The sequence below is a fragment of the Panthera uncia genome, chromosome D1 (assembly GCF_023721935.1).
Source record: "Panthera uncia isolate 11264 chromosome D1, Puncia_PCG_1.0, whole genome shotgun sequence".
Taxonomy (NCBI): Eukaryota; Metazoa; Chordata; class Mammalia; order Carnivora; family Felidae; genus Panthera; species Panthera uncia.
Genome location: NC_064808.1, coordinates 88,896,647 through 88,916,595, shown reverse-complemented (window position 1 = coordinate 88,916,595; position 19,949 = coordinate 88,896,647). Strand labels below are relative to the sequence as shown.

At 39.3% G+C, this 19,949-nt stretch overlaps 1 protein-coding gene across 4 annotated transcripts in view; it reads right to left on the bottom strand.

Moving 5' to 3' along the window:
- CDON (cell adhesion associated, oncogene regulated) overlaps window positions 1–19,949 on the bottom strand; it is a 101,506-nt gene that overhangs the window by 52,198 nt on the left and 29,359 nt on the right. For 2 of the 4 annotated variants that reach the window (XM_049654690.1, XM_049654693.1), the window contains exons 2-8: window positions 14,061–14,188; window positions 11,384–11,656; window positions 10,006–10,152; window positions 9,010–9,153; window positions 7,759–8,046; window positions 6,176–6,445; window positions 177–527 (exon numbers count right to left, since the gene is read on the bottom strand). In XM_049654690.1, the coding sequence (XP_049510647.1) occupies window positions 177–527; window positions 6,176–6,445; window positions 7,759–8,046; window positions 9,010–9,153; window positions 10,006–10,152; window positions 11,384–11,656; window positions 14,061–14,139 (1,552 nt within the window). In that variant the 5' untranslated portion in view covers window positions 14,140–14,188. Of the gene's footprint in view, window positions 1–176; window positions 528–6,175; window positions 6,446–7,758; window positions 8,047–9,009; window positions 9,154–10,005; window positions 10,153–11,383; window positions 12,306–14,060; window positions 14,189–19,949 lie in introns of those variants that run through there. The other 2 variants (XM_049654689.1, XM_049654703.1) reach the window with 1 other exon arrangement.

Here is a 19,949-nt window from a genome sequence, read left to right as displayed (position 1 = left end):
AAAAAAAAAAAAAAAAAAAAAAAAAAAAAAAAAATATATATATATATCTCTGAATATATATATATATATATATTCAGAGATTGCTGGACTCATGAAAAAAACATACTTCAAAGCACTTTATCCCCTACAATCAGAGGAAGCTAATCACCCGAGAAAAAGTACTAATGGCAACTCACCAACTGTGAGGACTGCCTCCGACTGTGTGGCACCATGTTCATTTGTGGCTTCGCAGATGTATTTCCCAGCATGCTCCTGAGTGATGGCCTGAATATACAGAGAGCTTGAGCCAGCTCGGGACATGATGAGGTAGACAGGCTCCAGGTCATAGCCCCCAGGTCGTAAGTGTGATTTCCGGGATTTTGATCTGAGCACTTGAGACGGATGGCTGGTTATCAACCCGTGCCTGTCATACCAACGCATGACTGGGACTGGCACCCCAGTGGCATTGCAGGACAGAGTAACAAAGTCTCCATCTACCACCTTTGTACTTGCTGGTGCTGTAATTATAACTGGCTTGAGTCCACTGCCTATTAAAACAGTAATTCACACACAAATACACACACATAATTAAGATTATAGTACCTACAATGCAAAATAAATTCATCTTCTTGCATAAATGTTATCCATGTCGTGCCCAAGTAACAGCCTTAAAAGCATCTTTCGTACATGTATTTCTTAACAGTGTTTTTTTTTAATTGAAGTATAATCGACATATAACATTAGTTTCAGGTGCACAACATCATGATTTAACATATGGATACACATTGGCAAATGATCACCACAATAAATCTGGTTACCATCCCCTAAACAATGTTTTACATGCAGAACAGTATGGAGAACACATTCATTCACTGAAACAAGTGTTTGCAAAGACATGGGCAAACAGGGATATATGACAGTAATAACTAAAACAAAGATAACCCCCTCCTTGTTAATTCTCTTCTCAACTTTCACCACGTAAAACTGTCCCTAAAAAGTAGAATTCTTAATTGTGGGCTCCTGGACATTTCCTACACAGACTTCCTGTCCTTTAGGGAAAAAAAAGGGTTTCCTATACTCATTTGCTGTTAAGTATAAAACAGGTGAAGCCATGAAAAAGGTGTCAAGGAGCATAAAACAAAATAATATTCCTTCACAAAAATAGTTCATTCCAGGGGGAACCTCTGATTACAAAAAGCCTGGGAGAGAGATCTGTTCTGAGTGAAAGTCGACGAGTGTATTTCTTATCATGTTACACAAACAACATTTTTTGTCTCTAAACTAACTCTCTTTCCTTTTGGTCCCAGGTATTCTCTGGAGCCATTTTTAAGTGTGCCTACTATGGAATATCGATTACAAATGGAATTTTCTCCAGTGCATCCTTCTCTTTCTCCAGCATTACTTCCTACCTTTGACAAAACCAACACTCGGTATGGTTAGATTCCCGAATCTCTGCCAATCTAGAAAGTGTAAGATGCTGTCTCACTGGTCATAAACTGCACTCTCCTGAGTACTAATGAGCTTGAACATCTTTTCACGTGTTTATGTGTCACTGGTATTTTTCCTCCTCTTTGAAATGCTTTTTGTCCATTTTTCTGTTGGGTCATTTATCTTTTTTGTAATGGTTTCAGAGTTCTTTGTATATTCCAGCTAGTGTTCTGTTATTCGTTATATATGCTGCTAATATCTTCTCACAGTTTATTGCTTTTTTAAAAAAAAATTTTTAACATTATTCATTTTTGAGAGAGAGACAGAGCATGAGTGGGGGAGGGGCAGAAAGAGTGGGAGACACAGAATCAGAAGCAGGCTCCAGGCTCTGAACTGTCAACACAGGGCCCGACGCGGGCCTCGAGCTCACGGACCACGAGATCATGACCTGAGCTTAAGTCGGACGCTTAACCAACTGAGCCACCCAGGGGCCCCTGCTTTTCTTTTCATTTTTTTTTTTTTAATTTTTTTTTAACGTTTATTTATTTTTGAGACAGAGAGAGACAGAGCATGAACAGGGGAGGGGCAGAGAGAGAGGGAGACACAGAATCTGAAACAGGCTCCAGGCTCTGAGCAGTCAGCACAGAGCCCGACATGGGGCTCGAACTCACGGACCATGAGATCATGACCTGAGCCGAAGTCAGGCGCTTAACCGACCGAGCCACCCAGGCGCCCCTTTTCATTTTTAATGGTATTCTTTATTAATAAGGATGTTCTAATTTCAATGTAGTCATATCAATCTTTTAAAAAAAATTAGCCTAAAATGTTAAGTTATATCCAATCAGATAGATGTCTCCTGCATTTTCTTCAAAAACTCTGCCATCTTGCCTTGCACAGATAGGTCTTTAATCCACTGGTAATTTGTCTTTATACACATTACGAGTTAGAGATTTCATTTCTTTTTCTCCATTTTGATGAGCAATTATCCCACATCCACACTTGAAATGGATGTCCTCCTCTTGGTAATCTGCAATGCCACCTAAGTCAAATCCTTAGGTGCAAATGTCTTCTTGGTGGGTCTTTGTCTTGTTTCAATAGCCTATCTGTTCCTGCACCAATACAATATATCTTAGTTACCACAGATTTTTATATATGTTCTAATACCTGTAAAAATAAGTCCCTGTGTTTTTCTTCTTCTTTCAGCATGCCTTAACTATTCTTGGGCCTTTGGTCATGCATATAAATCCCAGAATCAGTTTGTCAATGTCCTCAAAATATCCAAATAAGATTTTAATTGGAATTGCATGAAGTTACAGGAAGTTTCTGGAAAGACCTGACAACTGTGTAATACTGAATTTCGGTATGTACCAACTGGTATATCTTTCTAGGATACCTTGGTCTTTTTAAATGTTGCTAATATTAAAAGGTGACTTTTAAATTATATTTTCTGCCTGTTGTTGGCTATAGTGGTTAATTTTATGTATCAACTTGATTGGACGAAGGGATGTCCACATAACTGGGTGGGTCTGCGAGAGTGCTTCCAGAAGAGATTAGCATTTGAATTGGTGAACAGAGTATAGCAGATGGCACTGCCCAACGCGGGTGAGCAACATCCAATCTGCTGAGCACGCTGTAGAGCAAAAATGCAGAGTAAAGGTGAATTCTTTCTCTCTGCTTAAGCTGATCCACCTTCTCCTGCCCTCGAACACTGGACATCAGCGCTTCTGGTTCTCCAGCTTTTGGACTTTGGTCAAGACTTAAACCAACAGGCTCTCCACCACCTCACAAATGAATTACACTATTGGCTTTCCTCCTTCTCCAGTGTATAGAGGATAGACTATGGGATTTCTCAACCCCCATAATCATGTGAGCCAATTCCTATTATAAACCACCTCTTATTTATATCTTATATATCCTACTGGGTTTGTTTCTCTGGAGAAGCGTGACTAATGCACTGGTATATAGAAAGACACCGATTCTTCTTTATTGGTCTTCGTCCAGATACCTTGCTAAGTGCCTTTATTATTTCTAATAATTTGCCAGCAAATTGAGAATTCTCTGTATTGGCAATCATGGCAGTTATGGGTTTGATTTTTTTCTTTCCTATCCTTATATATTTTATTTTATTTACATATTTTGTGTCATTCTGTGCTGATCAGAGTCTCCAGTATGATGGCAAATAAAAGATTTTATTTATTTATTTTTTTACTGTTTATTTATTCTTGAGAGAGAGAGACAGAGTGTGAGCAGGAAGGGGCAGAGACAGAGGGTGACACAGAATCCAAAGCAGACTCCAGGCTCTAAGCTGTCAGCACAGAGCCTGAGGTGGGGCCTGAATTGATGAATGGTGAGATCATGACCTGAGCCAAAGTTGGACACTTAACCAACTGAGCCACCCAGGTGCCCCAATAAAAGAGATTTTAAAGAGAATGCTTCCAACATTTCACCATAAAAGTGATGTTTCTTGTAAGTTTTTGTTAAATACTCTTTATCAGATTAAGAAAATTTCCTTTTATTTCTATTTTTCTAAGTGTGTCTAACATGGATATTGAATTGTGTCAAATGTTTTCCTGCCTCTATTCAATCCAGATGAATGACACTTTAAATTTTCTGACTGATTCCTAGGCTGACTCCTTAGTTAAGATGTATTTCCTTTTTTAAATATTGATGGCTTGCTAATATTTTCATAAGATTTTTGTATCTATGTTCATAAATGAGATTGGCCTTTGGTTTTCCTTTCTTATGCCATTCCTTTGTGATTTTAGAATCAAAATCATAAGGACTGGAGAGTTCCCAGTTTTTACTTTTCTCTGGAAGAGTTTGTGTAATATTTGGAATGGTCTGTTACTTGTAAGTTTCGTAAACCTCTCCATAAAACCTATATGGCCTGGTGTTTTCTCTGTGGGAAGATTTTAAACCCCTAATCAGTTTCCTTCATGAGTACAGGACTACATAGGCTTTTTAATTTCTTTTAAGTCATCCTTACTAAGTCGTATTTTTCCTAAGAATCTGTCTATTTCCTAGAACATTGTAAACTGTTGACATAAAGTTTATCACAATATATCTTTATCTTTTATTTTATCTTTACCTTTATTTATTATTTTTAATCTCTACAAGACTTGTACTTTTTATTCCTAAAACTGTTTATTTGTATTTTGCCACAAAGGTAGGTCCATTTTATTAGATTTGCAAAGAACCAACTTTTTTCTTTACTGATCCTCTCCATTTTATCTTCATTTTCTATTCAATTGATTTCTGCCCTTTAGTATCTCTTTTCCTCTGCTTCCTTATTTTCAGTCTTACTAGTTTTCTTTTACAAGCATTTAAGGCTATACATTCCCATGTAAATTCCATTTTTACTACATCCCACACAATTCAATCTGTGGCATTTTCACATTGCACTGCAGTTTTTTCTCTGTTATTGAGAAGCATAATTTTACATTTCCAAATATATGCCAGTTAAAAATGACTTTTACTATTAACTTCTAAAATAATTGCACCAAGGTCAGAGAATTGGTCTGTATCACACTGATTCTTTGACACTTGAAATATTTATAACTCATAGGCAAAAGATTAATATCCCTAATATAGAATTCCTACCAATCCACAAGAAAAATGACCAACAATCTAATTTTTAAAATGGACAAAAGACAATGAACAGTCAGTACATAGGAAAACAAATTCAAATGACTCATAAACATATGATAGGAAGCCCAACTTCACTCATAGTAATATAAATACAGACCAAAAGGTATTTTTTTTTTTTAAACTATCAGATGGGCAAAGATTTAACACCTTGCCCTGGTGAGGATATGAGGAGACAGGCAGATACACATTGCTGGTCAGTAAGAATAAAAACCAGTAACAATTTTGCAGAGCAACTCGGTGATATCTACCAAAATTACCAAACAAAGATGCTTTCATTCAGCAAATTCATTTCCAGAAATCTATTCTATAGATATTTACACCTGTGCAAAATAATCTATGCAGAGGGACATTCATTATAGAACTCCTTAATAAGCAGTCATTTGAAAAAGAATGAAAACACTGTTTAATGAACCATCTGGGAAGATATCAAAGATATGGTAAATAAAAAACTCTGAGGAATACTACCTCCATTTACGGGGGGGAAAAAGATGTTATTAAGTGCACACAGACACATTGTGTGTGATTGTATATATACACACAAGGACATTAAAGACACTGATAAAACTGGTTAGTTCTAAAGGCAATATGGCTGGCCAGGGAATAGAAATGAGAGACTTTTACCATATGCCTTTTAAACTATAGTATCTTTTGGGGCGCCTGGGTGGCTCAGTCGATTGAGCGTCCGACTTTGGCCCAGGTCATGATCTCGCAGTCCGTGAGTTCGAGCCCCGCGTCGGGCTCTGTGCTGACCGCTCAGAGCCTGGAGCCCGTTTCAGATTGTGTCTTCTTCTCTCTCTGCCCCTCCCCTGTTCATGCTCTGTCTCTCTCGGTCTCAAAAATAAATAAACGTTAAAAAAATTTAAAAAAATAAAAAAAAATAAACTATAGTATCTTTTGAAAAAAATAATTTAAAAAAAAACTTTTTTAATGAAGTTAATCAAATAATATTGCCTCTTCATGGAAATGCCCATCTGCAACTAGAAAGGAACATGGAAAATAGGCATAGTTCCTTTATGGTAATGGAATTATGTTCTCTAGTGAAAATGATTTAATTTTTAACCAAAACAAAAGCCTATCTGTAAAGTAAAACTTCCTATGATTTCTGGACCCAAAAGCCTACCTTTTTCAATTTCAAGTCTCCCAGTAGACTGTATGAATCCAATCCCATTATCTGCTACACACTGATACAGCCCAGAATCTTCCATGGTAACACCACTGATTTTCAGTCTGTTTCCTACAGTTAGATGTCGTGGGGAAGGATGAACAGGTTGTGCGTTATGAAACCAGGTACGGTTTGGAGTTGGGTTCCCATGAATCTCACAAGTAAATTGTACTGTGGCACCCAGAGAGACTGTCTGATCCTGCAGTCCTTTAGAAATTGAAGCATTTTCTAAAAATAAAACATATAAATTAAACTCTAGCCCTTAAGAGGTACTTTTTAAATTATCACACAAGACACATAAAATCTCTCTACCAATAACTAGTTGAAATCAAATTGCATTGTTTACTCACATTCTCCTACCTGCTATGGTCATCAAGACAAAATTAGAAATGTATTTGAACTTCCTTCTAATCAAATAAACCATATGTTACTAATATTTCATAGTCTCTTTTTCTAGATCTTCCCACCCACTTCTCTCTCTCTCTCTCTCTCTCTCTCTCTCTCTCTGTCTGTTTCTCTCTCTCTCTCTCTCTCTCTCTCACACACACACACACACACACACACACACACACACACATACATCTTGGGCTTCCCTGAGCATTTGTTTCAGGTGATTTGTTTGAAATAAGTAGTTTCCCATGATTTCACACTAAACAAGAGTCAAAAGAAGAATGTTTATTCACAGGTTAAATTCTTTTTATGGTCAATTCTGCCGTTAGGCTAGATGTTATACTGGGCAGGAAACTTCCTTTACTATCCATCAAGCCACTTTTTCCTAGACCAGGTAAATCATTTAGCAACATTGGTAACATATGCCCAAATTACATGATTATGCATATTAACTTAGACCTGATTATCACGGCACTTTAAATCTCATTTGCCATACACTTACTTAATTCCAGGGTTACCTATGTTGCAAATAAACACATGCAGAAGGTTTACAGCAACTATATTTACTATGAAACCACTTACAACCTATTTTTTTCTGGCTTTCATGAAAATCTGTTTTGATAAAGGAAAACATTTTCTGGTGCTAGACATGACAGTGAGACAGGGAACTGGAAAAAAAAAGGAAGGAAAAGCTTTGAGATAAAGAGTATATACACAGCAATGTGGGTGGAAATAATGCAGATAATACAGTGAAAGCATTCCTTAAGGGAAAATAAAATGAAATAGATTTCTTTTTGAGGTGACCTTTTCTAGTCAGTACTGTTAGGTACTCCTACTAGGTCCAACACACTGACACAGCCTAGAATCTTCCACATCATTAGGAAGGAAGAACAAGCTTTGTGTTGCATAACCAGGTTGAGGGGGAGGTTCCCATAAACATCCCAAGTGAAATGTTCTGTGCCACCAAGAAATACTGCTGAAATCAGCAGTCCTTTAAAAAAAAAACAAAAAAACGAAGCTTCTTGTGACATCATACGTGAAGACGTTATTTACGTGTCATTTATAGTTCCCAAATAGATCTTCCATTCAAACATCAGTTAGACCAGAAAAATAGCCTGACCCGAAAAGCAATTTAAGAAGTAACGTCTTACCAAGCACATTAACCACGTAAGTCACATGTTTTACGTCTCCAGACTTGTTTCCCACTATACAAGAATAGTTTCCAGAGTCCACCGGGTCAATGCTGTCTGTGGCAAGATGGGAATGCAACCTTCGCCAGTTGCTTCCCGGCACAGCGTCCTGACCGTCCTTCAGCCAGTGCACTTGAGAAACTGGGACCCCACTCACCACACACTCCAGGGTGACGGGGCTATGAGAAAGCACAGCTAGTGCCTGTGAAAAGGTGGGGTGAAGAATGTGAAAATTGTCGGAAGAAGGGCCTGGAAAAAGAAGGGAACCAAAAAATGTCATTATTAAACATCCACTTCCAATCTGTTCCTTACCAAATCTGCAAGCTTTCTCATCTCCCCATTTATTCTTCTTTATGCCACAAGGTCCTACATGGTAGCTTAATACATTTTTAGTGGAGAATTAAGATGAAAACACTTTGTGGCCCCTTAGGGCTATCTCTGCATTAGCAGTTTAGATATGCAGAATTTTTGACCAATCCAGAAACCACCACTTCGTTGTGCTTTGACCACTGGTTCTAGCTGAGTTCGGCCACCATAATCTCAAAATCAGCTATGACTACTGTCAGCTGAAAGAGAACAGCTATTAATTTTTCATAATTCAGTTAGCCACCAATTTGATTACCACTGTTATAAAGTTATATTGTCTCTACTATTTCTTTTTATTTGAGCAAAGGGTCAAGTTCTCCGTCTGGTTTCCACTCTGTCATCCTGACCAAAATTCTCTTCTAAAAATTCATTATCGGGGCGGGGGGGGGGGGGGGGGGGGGCGGGGGCCGGGGGCCGGGGAGGCGCATGGGTGGCTCAGTCGGTTCAGCATCCAACTTTGGCTCAGGTCATGATCTCACGGTTCATGAGTTCAAGCCCCACATTGGGCTCTCTGCTATTAGCACAGAGCTCACTTTGGATCCTCTGCCCCCTGCCCCACGACTCTCCCCTGGTCACACTCTCTCCCTCTCTCTCAAAATAAATAAATACATAAATATTTTTAAAAATTAATCAATGAATTAAAAATTCATTATCTTTTAAACACATGTACAGTACTATACTATAATGCATTCGTGTATTTAATTTTTTATAAGACTTTCTTATGATAAGCAAATAGGATCTGCAAGAAAAATTCACTCTGATTTTCCAGTGCTTTCTAAAGAATGCTTCTGAGGAAGCTTCTCCTGAGGAATGCTTCTGGTTACCGTTATTCTCCCAAATACTTACGACTGACAAGAAGCTTTCGGCCAATGGGTTCAACTTTTAATTCATGAGTGACAGGATTAAAAGCTGCACACTTATATGATCCCTTGTCCTCTGAAGATACATTCAGAATCTGAAGATTCCCTGATGGAAGGATTAAGTACTTCTCTGAGGAAAGAAGGGAATGCAGTTAGGCCTCTATATGAAAGACCCCAATGAAAACAAAGGCTAGCAGTCGTCCTTTCAATTTAGACATCAGAACAGCAGCAACAATCAGAGAAAATTTATTAAGTGAAAGAAAGGGGAAGTCAAGGCGGGGGGGTGGGGGGAGAGTCAATAGTTCTAGAGTAACAAAATCGAACCCATCAGAAACATCTGACCTCAGACCATTTGTTGAGCCCACTGAAAGCACAAGCATATGTAGAAAGAGATACAATGCCCACAGCCCCCACCTTGAGCAAACCTCTCCGGACAGCACTCACTGATCCGCCAGTGTCCACTCATGTCTACCCGTTCATTTTTTTCTCAGCAAACACACACTGGGTGCCTGTATTGATCCAGGCACAAGTGATACAATAAAGAAAGCAGACTGCAAGCCCTGCACTCATGCAGCCAACATTCCAGTGCAGGAAATGGGGGCCGCAAAGAAAGGGATAAATAACAGACAAACAACCAGAAATCTGTCTATTACAATACTGTGGAAACTTTAAAAAGCAGCTAAGTAAAGGGGACACAGAGCAATGGGGCATGGCATGGTATTTTACATAGAGCCATGATGAGGGAGGTCTTCTCAGAGGAAGAAATATCCGAGTGGAACCCTGAATGAATGGAGGGAATCTGGGATTGTAATCATTTCTACAGTGTAACCACTCATGCCGGTCTTCTTCCGACTTCTGAGAGTAGAGGCAATATAGCTTATGCATTTTTGTAGCCACAGTCCTTAGGACACGGAGTTCAACAGCAAGTTGCTTCATGACATTTGTTCTGTGGGTACCACTGGCTTTTTGCTGAAGGTCTCACCTGTGGAATGTTTCAGCCACTTTCCCCGGATTTTATAGCGCACCTCAGCCTTGGGGTTACTATCTGGTACTTTGCAGCCAATGAAACCGGTACTCTTTTCTTCCGCTGTAATAACCTGCTTTGTTGGTGAACCAAAATCACCAAGAACTAAAATACATAAGTAAATAAGTAGAAAATTAATTGATTAATCAATGCAAATGTGAACGCTCCCCAAGGAAGTTTAAAAACTAGAAGCCACATCTTGCAACGCGGCCGTTTGCGGCAGCTAACCCCAGTTCACAGAGGAGCGTGATTTTTTTATCTCAGGAAGGGGCTGGAGTAGAGATGCCCGGTTGAGGCCTAGAGCTAAGTCACGGCACCCTTTTCCAGAAGCCAACGCTTCCAGGAGACTACAAGACAAACAAGCAAGCGGCCCTTAAAACATGGATGAGAACCATAAAGCATAGTCATTCCCATTCTGTCAAGAGACATCCTTTTCCAATCCAGTCCCTCATTAACACCCACTTTCCCTACGCATCTTTATGCTGTTTGTCGCTACTCACACTGCAATAAAATGGCTTTCAGGAACAAACCCAATTCCTCTCACTACTAAGAGTTCGCTACAGATGGAGCCTGCGTGGAAGGGTTCTTTATGATCTGCAGTGCTGAAAGCATCCAGCCGCCTGCCACTAGGAGTTCAGCCTTCCCGTGTGAGTCCTGGAGCTGTCCATGGGTCAAAGCTCTACGAAAACATTTACTCTTCTCAGTTACGACAAACTCACTACTCCTGAGGGATCCAGATTTCTTCTGTAAATAGGGGTGCCCCGACAAAGACATCTTCCATTACTGGAAGCCATCACCATTTGAAAGGCAGATGGCTCAAACCTACTAAGAAAACCACCACGTTCCAGATTTTCCATAAGTTCAATACCCGACATTCCTTTCTCTACAGTCAGTGATTTCATTCCTCCTTCTTTAGCCTGGTTTCAATTAAATAAACTAAAATCACTCAGTGATCAAGACAAATAAAACAATTAGATGTGAGCGAGATACGGGACTGCATGAAACAACTGAGTGTCAAAGTTGACAACAGCTTTTTTGTTGCTGCTGCTATTAAAGGACCTCTAAATATTCGCAAAGAAATTCAGAATTTGCATTAGAAAACTCTCCTAACCATGTAAGAGTTACTTCCATGCCCCTGTTACACGGGAAGACAGGAGGCCAAGCTCACGGAGGTTCAAGTGCATTTCCCCCAGCTCAACAGTGAGAGTCAAGGCTGAGATGAGGACGCTATGTGTTTACTCCAAAGCCCACGCTCTTCCCTCTATTCACACATGCAAGTACCAGCATTCTAGTTTCTAGGAAAAAGCATAAATCTGAGGGATAAAATTAAACTCACCAGCAGTAGATACTGTTGCAGGGCCGCTCACAATTGCTCCGATGCTATTGTTGGCAACGCACTGGTAGGAACCCGAAAGGGAGGGATTAAGGGACAGAATAGTCAAAGTCCCCTGTTGCATCTTAATCTGTTCCATGTTTCTATCCAGTCTTTTTCCATTATGCAACCATGAGATATGAGCGGTCACAGGCTTAGCAGAACAATGGAGTACTACGGGTCCACCAAGTCTCTGGACAGCGGACAGTGGCTCAGAAATAAAAGATGGTGCCAAGTCTACCAGGAAACGTTCCCACGTGCAAAGAGGTGGGGAGAACAGGAGAGAAAGGAGGTAAGGGGAGAGAGAAGAGTACATTGAATGCATTTCATCTGAATCTATGGAACCAGAGGCAATTCCGTATTTTATCCATACGTGTTACAGTTCTTAATGCTTGTACAAGTTCTAGGAACATTCTGATATGACTATTTTTGGAAGTAAAAAAGGGCAACGCGTGAAGCTAGGACTTAAGGACCAGGGTAGAATAGATGAAAAACCTTATGGTGTAAATCCGACAAAATACCAATTCTTTAAGTGAGAAAAAGCAAACTGCTCTGTGTACGAAGTAGCTTCTGAGAAATGGAAGTCAAGAATCTGAGGGGCTCCTGAGCGGCTCAGTCAGTTAAGTGTCCAACTCTGGCTCAGGTCATGATCTCGCGGTTCACGAGTTCAAGCCCCGCATCGGGCTCTGTGCCAATAGCTCAGAGCCTGGAGCCCGCTTCGGATTCTGTGTCTCCCTCTTTCTCTGCCCCTCCCCTGCTCACACTCTCTCTCTCTCTCTCAAAAATAATTTAAAAAAATATATATGAAAAACTGAAGATAACTTGCAAAGTAAAAAGAATTCTCTACTACATTACTAAGCACTTGATTTTAAAGAGTAAATTATTGTATAAATAGTGGCTACGGTCTTCTTTCCTAGAAAGAAAGAATAGAAAATAGAAAATAACATTCAACTTTAATAGAAAATAACATTCAACTTCTAGGAAAGCAGAAGCAGAACATTAGGAAGCCAGGCTGAAATACAGTCTACCCTTTTTTGGAGCATCGATCTTAATATTTTTATTTGGTGTTTAGAATAGTTTCATTTGTTAGACCTTTTCCTCAGCAACTTGGGGGAGAGGGTGAATTCTTACACTAACATACAAAACAAATCCCCCTCCACCCCCCAAAAGAGTGGGGGGGACAAGAATACTGTTAATCTGGGGGAATAAAGTACTTCCAAAAAAAAAAAAAAAAAGACCAATAAATTCCTGACTCTACTTTCGCAGGATATTTAATTAGATATGAAGATTAAGGGAAGTGCCTCTCTTGACTAAATCTGAGGTGGCTGTTTAGCAAAACAAAAACAGAAATAAAACCAGCGAGCCAAGATTTTTGCTTACAAATCCAATATAGTTATAAAATATTCTTAACAGAGACAACAAATATTACTTAATGAATAAACATCACTCGCATTTCTATATACTTACAAAGAAATCTCTCCACAGACCTAAAATTACTAGAGATGCATGTGGGCTTGGGCTTATAAACACATTTAACACTAAACACTTTTAAGCTTTTCAGTGACCCAGAAGCAGAGAGAATCTCAGACAAGCTCAGGCGAGAAAGTGGCAGATCTGGGATTTGAACCAAGTTCTCTTGCTCCAAGACGAGCACTGATATGTGCTGATTCTAAAATTTCTTCGGTCGTATGTAGTCAGCATTTTATTCCTGTTATAATCTCCAAAATCAGATATTTGTAACATATCCTCTTACGGAAAAGAGCAGGCTAGGACAATATTTGTTTTTAAGGCAACAAGAGGAATGAATTTATAAGGACAATGATGGGAAGGCCTGCCAGTGCCCAGAAGCACTACTAAGAGATCCTTAAATTGCTGAATTAATCAGTTTTTAAGTAATTTGGCGGGGTCAAACAAATCTTAGAAACGTCTTTGGAAATCATTATTATCAGCAAAGATTTGAAGCTGAAGTCTGTTTTGTATAGGATTAGGATTAAGATGAGGAAAAGCTTCAGTTAAGACATGACCATTCTTGGGGTGCCTGGGTGGCTCAGTCTGTTGGATGTCTGACTTTTTTTTTTTTACTGTTTATTTATTTTGGGGAGAGACAGACACAGAGCGCAAGCAGGGAAGGGGCAGAGAGAGAGGGAGACACAGAATCCAAAGCAGGCTTTAGGCTCTGAGCTGTCAGCACAGAGCCCGATGCGGGGCTCGAACTCACGGACTGTGAGATCGTGACCTGAGCCAAAGTCGGACGTTCAACTGACTGAGCCACCCAGGCACCCTGGGTGTCCGACTCTTGATCTCAGCTCGGGGCATGATTTTGCAGTGCAGTGAGTTCAGGCCCCACACTGACAACATGAAGCCTGATTGGGGCTCTGTCTCTCCTCTCTGCCCTTTCCCCACTTGTTCGTTCTCTCTCTGTCCCTCTCAAAATAAATTAAGTAAAAACTTAAACAACAACAACCACAACAAAAAGACATGACCATTCCTGGGGACTGATGACAAGCATTGAGCCATATAGAGAACTGCTGAATCGCTATATTATATTCTGAAAACTAATAGAACACTGCATGGTAACTATACTGGGATTAAAATTTAAAACCTGAAAAAAACAAAAACACAACCATTCTTCAGCTCTTACCTGAATTCACGGAAGGACACAGGATCGCAAGAGTAACAACATACAGCAGTGTCTGTAAGGGCTGAGGATCTGGATGCATAGCGCCAGATTACAGAAGCAGGTAGGACAGACTTCCAGGCTTTGGCTCACTAAAAGACATCCAGGAAAAAAAAAAAGAAGAAGAAGAAGAAGAAAGAGAGAAAGAAAAGGTCATCTAAACACCCCAAAACAGCTGAAATCTTGTATCTGAGTAGTCAGGGTTGTGAGCATGATGGCTGCCGTCGATTTTGAAAGCTCTGTATAGAGTGCGGCAAATACAAGGCACTTAATGGTCCGTATCTCCCCGATTCACAAACCAATCTCCAGACACTAAATAAACATGGAAGCTCTGCTCATCCTTCCAAGGTACTAGGATGCCTCTTATTGTACAGAATCAATCATCTCAAATGAACATGTTCAACTGCCTTTAGTGCATTTGTTTGCACATTTCACAAGGATCGAAAACCCAACACCACCAAAATGCCCCACCACCCCCTTGACAGTCCTAAAATAGACACAGTAATAACAAAATAACAGCAAACGTTTACATGGTGCTGAGTATGTGCCAGACAGCATTTCAATGTTTTGTGTATACTAATGAAATCTTCAGACAACAACCCCAGGAGATAGCTACTGGGTTTCTTCCCTTTTTTTCAGATGGGGGACTCAGACTCATGGATTGTTCAAACAGATTTAAGGGCAGACTTGTGTGGGGATCAAGCTTGGCATGTCTGCAGATCATCCAAAGACCACTGTGGTGAGACTAGATGGGACTAAGCCAGGAAGGGAAGAGGGAAACCAAGTAGGAGGTAATGTAATCACTCAGGAGGGAGGTGAGCACACGGTGGGGCAGACCAGTGAGTCAACTGTGGAGGTGGTGAAGAGTAACGAGATTCAGAATATATTCTAAAGGTAAAACCAACAGAATTTGCTGAAGATCTGGATATAGAGTATGATCAAAAGATGTGTCAAGGCTAACTTACTATTTCGTGTAACAGAATCAGTAACAGTTCTGTTTACTGAAGAGGGGAAGGCAGGAAAGGGGGAGACAGACTGAAGAGGAGGTTAGTCAGCCGTTCCGTTTTGGGAAGGTAAGTCTGAGATATCCATGAGGCATCCAAGTACTACTGTCAAGTTCACAGTCGCAGACAGGAGTCTGGAGCTGTGTAGAGAAGTCAGAGCTGGAAATACAGATGCCAGAACTATTAGAGCCTTAGTGCTAGATGAGCTCTAAGGAAAGTATGACAGAGGAGAGGTGAGCCCAGGCAGAAGCCTTGGAATACTTCAACCTTTAGAAACCAAACAGACAAGGAAGCAGCAAGGGAGACTAACAGCCAATGAAATAGGAAGAAATCCAGGAGAATGTTGTGTCCATGGAGAAAAATGGAAAATATTTCTAGAAGAAGGGCGTGTTGCAAACACTGCTGAAAAGTGAGACACCATCTTGAAGACACGTTGGGGCACAGGTGATACACACAAGAGTGGTTTCAATGGTGGGGAGACTAACATCTGATGGTGGGTTCAGAACAGAACGGGAAGGGAGGAAACGAAAAAAGCACAGACAACTCCTTCAAGGACTTGCTATACAAGGCCAGCAGAGGGGTGCTGGGTGGCTCAGTTAGTTAAACATCTGACTTGATTTCCACTCAGGTCATGATCTCACAGTTCATGAGATTGAGCCCCAAGTGTCGGGCTCTGTGCTGACAGTGCAGAGCCTGCTTGGGATTCTCTCTCTCTCCCTCTCTGCCCCTTCCCTGCTCATGCATGCATGCACTCTCTCTCTTAACATACATACATACATACATACCAAAAAAAAAAAACAAAAAAAAAAACGGGCAGCAGAAAAATAAGGAGAATTGCTGTAGACACATGACAGTCAAGGGAAGGTTTGGTTTTGTGTTTTTGTAACACAAAGACAGTATAGCATATTTAGGTAAAGCTAAAAAAAAAATAAAAAACAAAAACAAAACAGCACAGGCAAGGATGTGGGTAAAAATCACTACCATGCATTGTTGGTGGAAATATAATCAGTAAATTCTTTCTGGAGGGAATTTAGCGATATCTATCAAAAATCATTCATCTGTGCAACAAATACTTAAGGAATGCTTATTAATTACATGCCAGGCAGTATTCTAGAAGCTAGAGAGAGAACAATGTAAAAATACATGAGTAGGAACAAGTAACACAGACAAGAATGTACACCTTATCTTCTAGTGGGAATGATGGACAACAAACACAATAAAATTACTAAAATTAACAATGTCTATGCCATCCTCCAAATATGATCCATTCTCCCTCCTCCGTGCTGCCTCTACACCTTGGACATATGTCTATCATCCCACTCATCATTGTGTTCTATAATTTATCTGGTTACATAACTTTGTCGTCCTTGAAGGCAAGAATGGCCTCACATTTAACTCTGTAAATTCTAAAACCTAGCAGAAAATAGGCACAGAACATTTTTTTTTAATGTAAGTAATACCTTAATATAATGCAATTCCCAGAAATACCTTAAAGAGTATTTAGTGAGAACTTTCATGTCATGTGAATTCCGCATATTCTAGCTATATTTTTTCCTTTATTTATTCACGCATATATATGATTTCTTAAATCAAAAATAAAGTGTCTACTATAGATAGGCCAGGCACTTTGTTAGATGAGGGATCCAAAGAGTAGTTACTCTGTCTGCAAATTCTCCCAGACATTCCTACTTGGCCAGGGTTGGACACAGCTTCTGTGACTATGGAACACAACAATGTAGCCAAAGAGCTACAGTAATGACATTTTAGAACTGTGAATTTTATGTGCATATTCACTCCTGCAAAGGTTAATTCTAACCATTGGTAACACTGGGTAGAAATACAAAGGCACCTTGAGTATGACTTTAAACAAATCAAAGTGTCACAAAAAATTGAAAATTAAAAAAAATAAAAAAGAAATCAAATAATGTCTCCCGGGATCTGCTCACTTCTCTATGGCATGCAATCCCAAATCTACAGGTTGCAAACTTAAGTGTATCTACATCACAGACTATCAGTTCATGGATTGCCTTCTACGTTTTTTCTTGCTGACCTCTTTTAAAAGTGGGAGAGGATATTTTGGTACCACTCATTGGCGGAAGGGGCCAGCTGTGTGAAAGCTTTTTTCGGTTTATTTGAATTCTCACTTGGTTCAAGGGCAAGGACTGACACACCACTGGTGAGCAGTCAAGGCAAAGTAAACATTCAAACAACTTGTTAACAGGAGACGCTGTCCTGAAAGAATGAGGACAAGGAGGGGTGTTCTTCCTTTTGCCAAATCTTTCCTCAACTATTTATTTATTAAAAAGCGGTGAAACAAATTCCAGAGTCAACTTTAACCCTAGCACACGATCTGCTGAGTTATTTTACAGCTGTCCTTTAAATCTTCACAGTTCATTACTACCTAAATAGTTATCCCACAGGACCATCCTTTTTTAATTCTATCTTTCTATTAGGTTACTCGCAACATGCTGCCAGTTGACTTTGGAGGTTGGAAAGAACTTAGGACCATAACGTAAATATCTGTTGACTTGGTTTACATTTATCCAAGGAGAAAGCTTGCTCCATCTGTTAGAGAACCATGGTAATGAGGACCCGGACCTGGATTCCATTGCTATAGGAGTCGGGTACCTTAAAATTACATTTAACAGCCACCAAGAGTAATGTAGGTCCAATCTCACCCACAAAGAGAGTGACATGATGTATAAAACAGAATCTATCCATTAGCACTACTGGAAAACTGCTCAATGCTATGTCACTTTCAAAAGTTCTATCTTTGTTTAAAAAAAAAGAAAACGTTTAATATTGGTCTTCTAGTTTTTGAACTAAGAAGGTACTGGAAAACAACTATGGCCTTTAACACATATGTCACTTTTCCTACCTACAGAAATTTACCTGGGCAAGAGACAACAGCTTTAATTTCCTCTGCACAGAAATACTTATCCTATCCTCCTCTTACCCTCTCTTCTGATCTGGAAACAGTGGGCAACAGAGAAAAGGTCCATGGTAGGATCACAACAGCCCAGTCCTCCACACATCATTTTTGCCACATCACTTGCCAAAGGCTGTCTGACCTCTTGTTCTAGCATGTATAACATTCAAATATTCTCATGCAAACATTAAAAACAGGGGCGCCTGGATGGCTCAGTCGGTTAAGCGTCCAACTCTTGGTTTCGGCTCAGGTCATGATCTCAAGGTTCATGAGTCTGAGCTCCATGTCAGGCTCTGTGATGACAGCACAGAGCCTACTTGGGATTCTCTCTCTCTGACTCTCTCTGCCCTTCCCCCACTCATGCTCTCTAAATAATAAATAAATAAATAAATAAATAAAACTTAAAAAAATTAAAAACAGAATTCTGATTTAAATCATACTGTCATGTTTTCAGCTTCAGTGTTTTTCTCATTTAAAAATTTTTTAAAGTACCCAATGTGGTTAACATAATGCCAGACGATATTTTTAAACAAAATATTCAAGTTTTCTTCACATATTCTCCATTGAATATGTTACTTTCACAAAGTGGGAAATTGTTAACAGAAAGTTTCTACAAATGCTCATTGACCAAAACAAAAAACAAAAAAACCCAAAAAACCCTACACATTCATAACAGAAAATCTGGGAAATGCATAAATGATGAACCAAAACAAGTCAACACAATTCTACCACCTTAAGATAACACATCAATATTTTGATGCATTTCCTTCTAATCCTTTTCGTATATGTGTTTATGTACATAATTGCAGTCATAACATGTGTGCAATACAGTTTTAAACCTGCTTTATCCATTTTTTATCTAATGATCATTTTTACTTATTAAATAATTCATAAACACAATTTATAACAGTGATTGATAACTTTATTGAATAGACATACTTTAGTCACTCTCTTCTGGATAATTAGGTACATTTTCTACTTTTTATTTATTTTTTTTTAATGTTTGTTTATTTTTGAGAGAGACAGAGCATGAGTAGGGGAGAGGCAGAGAGAGAGGGAGACACAGAATCCAAAGCAGGCTCCAGGCTCCGAGCTGTCAGCACAGAGCCCAGTGCCAGGCTCGAACCCATGTAAGATCATGACCTGAGCCGAAGTCAGATGCTTAACCGACTGAGCCACCCAGGTACCCCAGGTACATTTTTGATATGTGTGCGTACACATGTGTATTTCCTTGCTATTACAGATAATGCTGTCATGAATCTTTGTCCGTAAATCATTAATCACTCTTCTATTTATGTCCTTAGGATAGATTTTTTAAAGTGGAATTACTGAGTCAAGGAGTATAAACATTTTTAATACTCCTAACTTATATACTGGCAAGTAGTTTTCCCCCAAAATGGCAATAATGCATAACTCTATCCCCCAGTAAGCACCATCAACACAGTAGGGGGGTAGACTCCCAGTCACCAGAGTATGGTTTACATCCCTACTCTGCGGTGAACAAAGCTTGGATGTAACATATGAATTTGAGCAATTCATTAAAATATCTGTGAAGGCATAGAGCAACATTTACTGCCTAATCTTATGAGAGACTTTTAAAAATAATATTCAAAATATACATAAAACTACAAAAAAATAAAATAAAAGGAATGGATGCTGCAGGCCACATTCATCAACCTTGTTAATCTCTGAACTTTAATTACAAAAAACACCACGGACACAAAAATCTCTGCTTTTTACCCAAAATTTATTGTAAAATAGGATACGGGTCACTGTTGTTATACTGGGTGATTTTAATTTGTAACATGCATTTCTCTAAAAATAAATTTGTGTGTGAAAACTGCTGACAGACGTTTTTTGGCAATATTTGCTGGCATTAAAAATAGTAAATTACCATTCATTTCAAAGCATTGTTCTCCC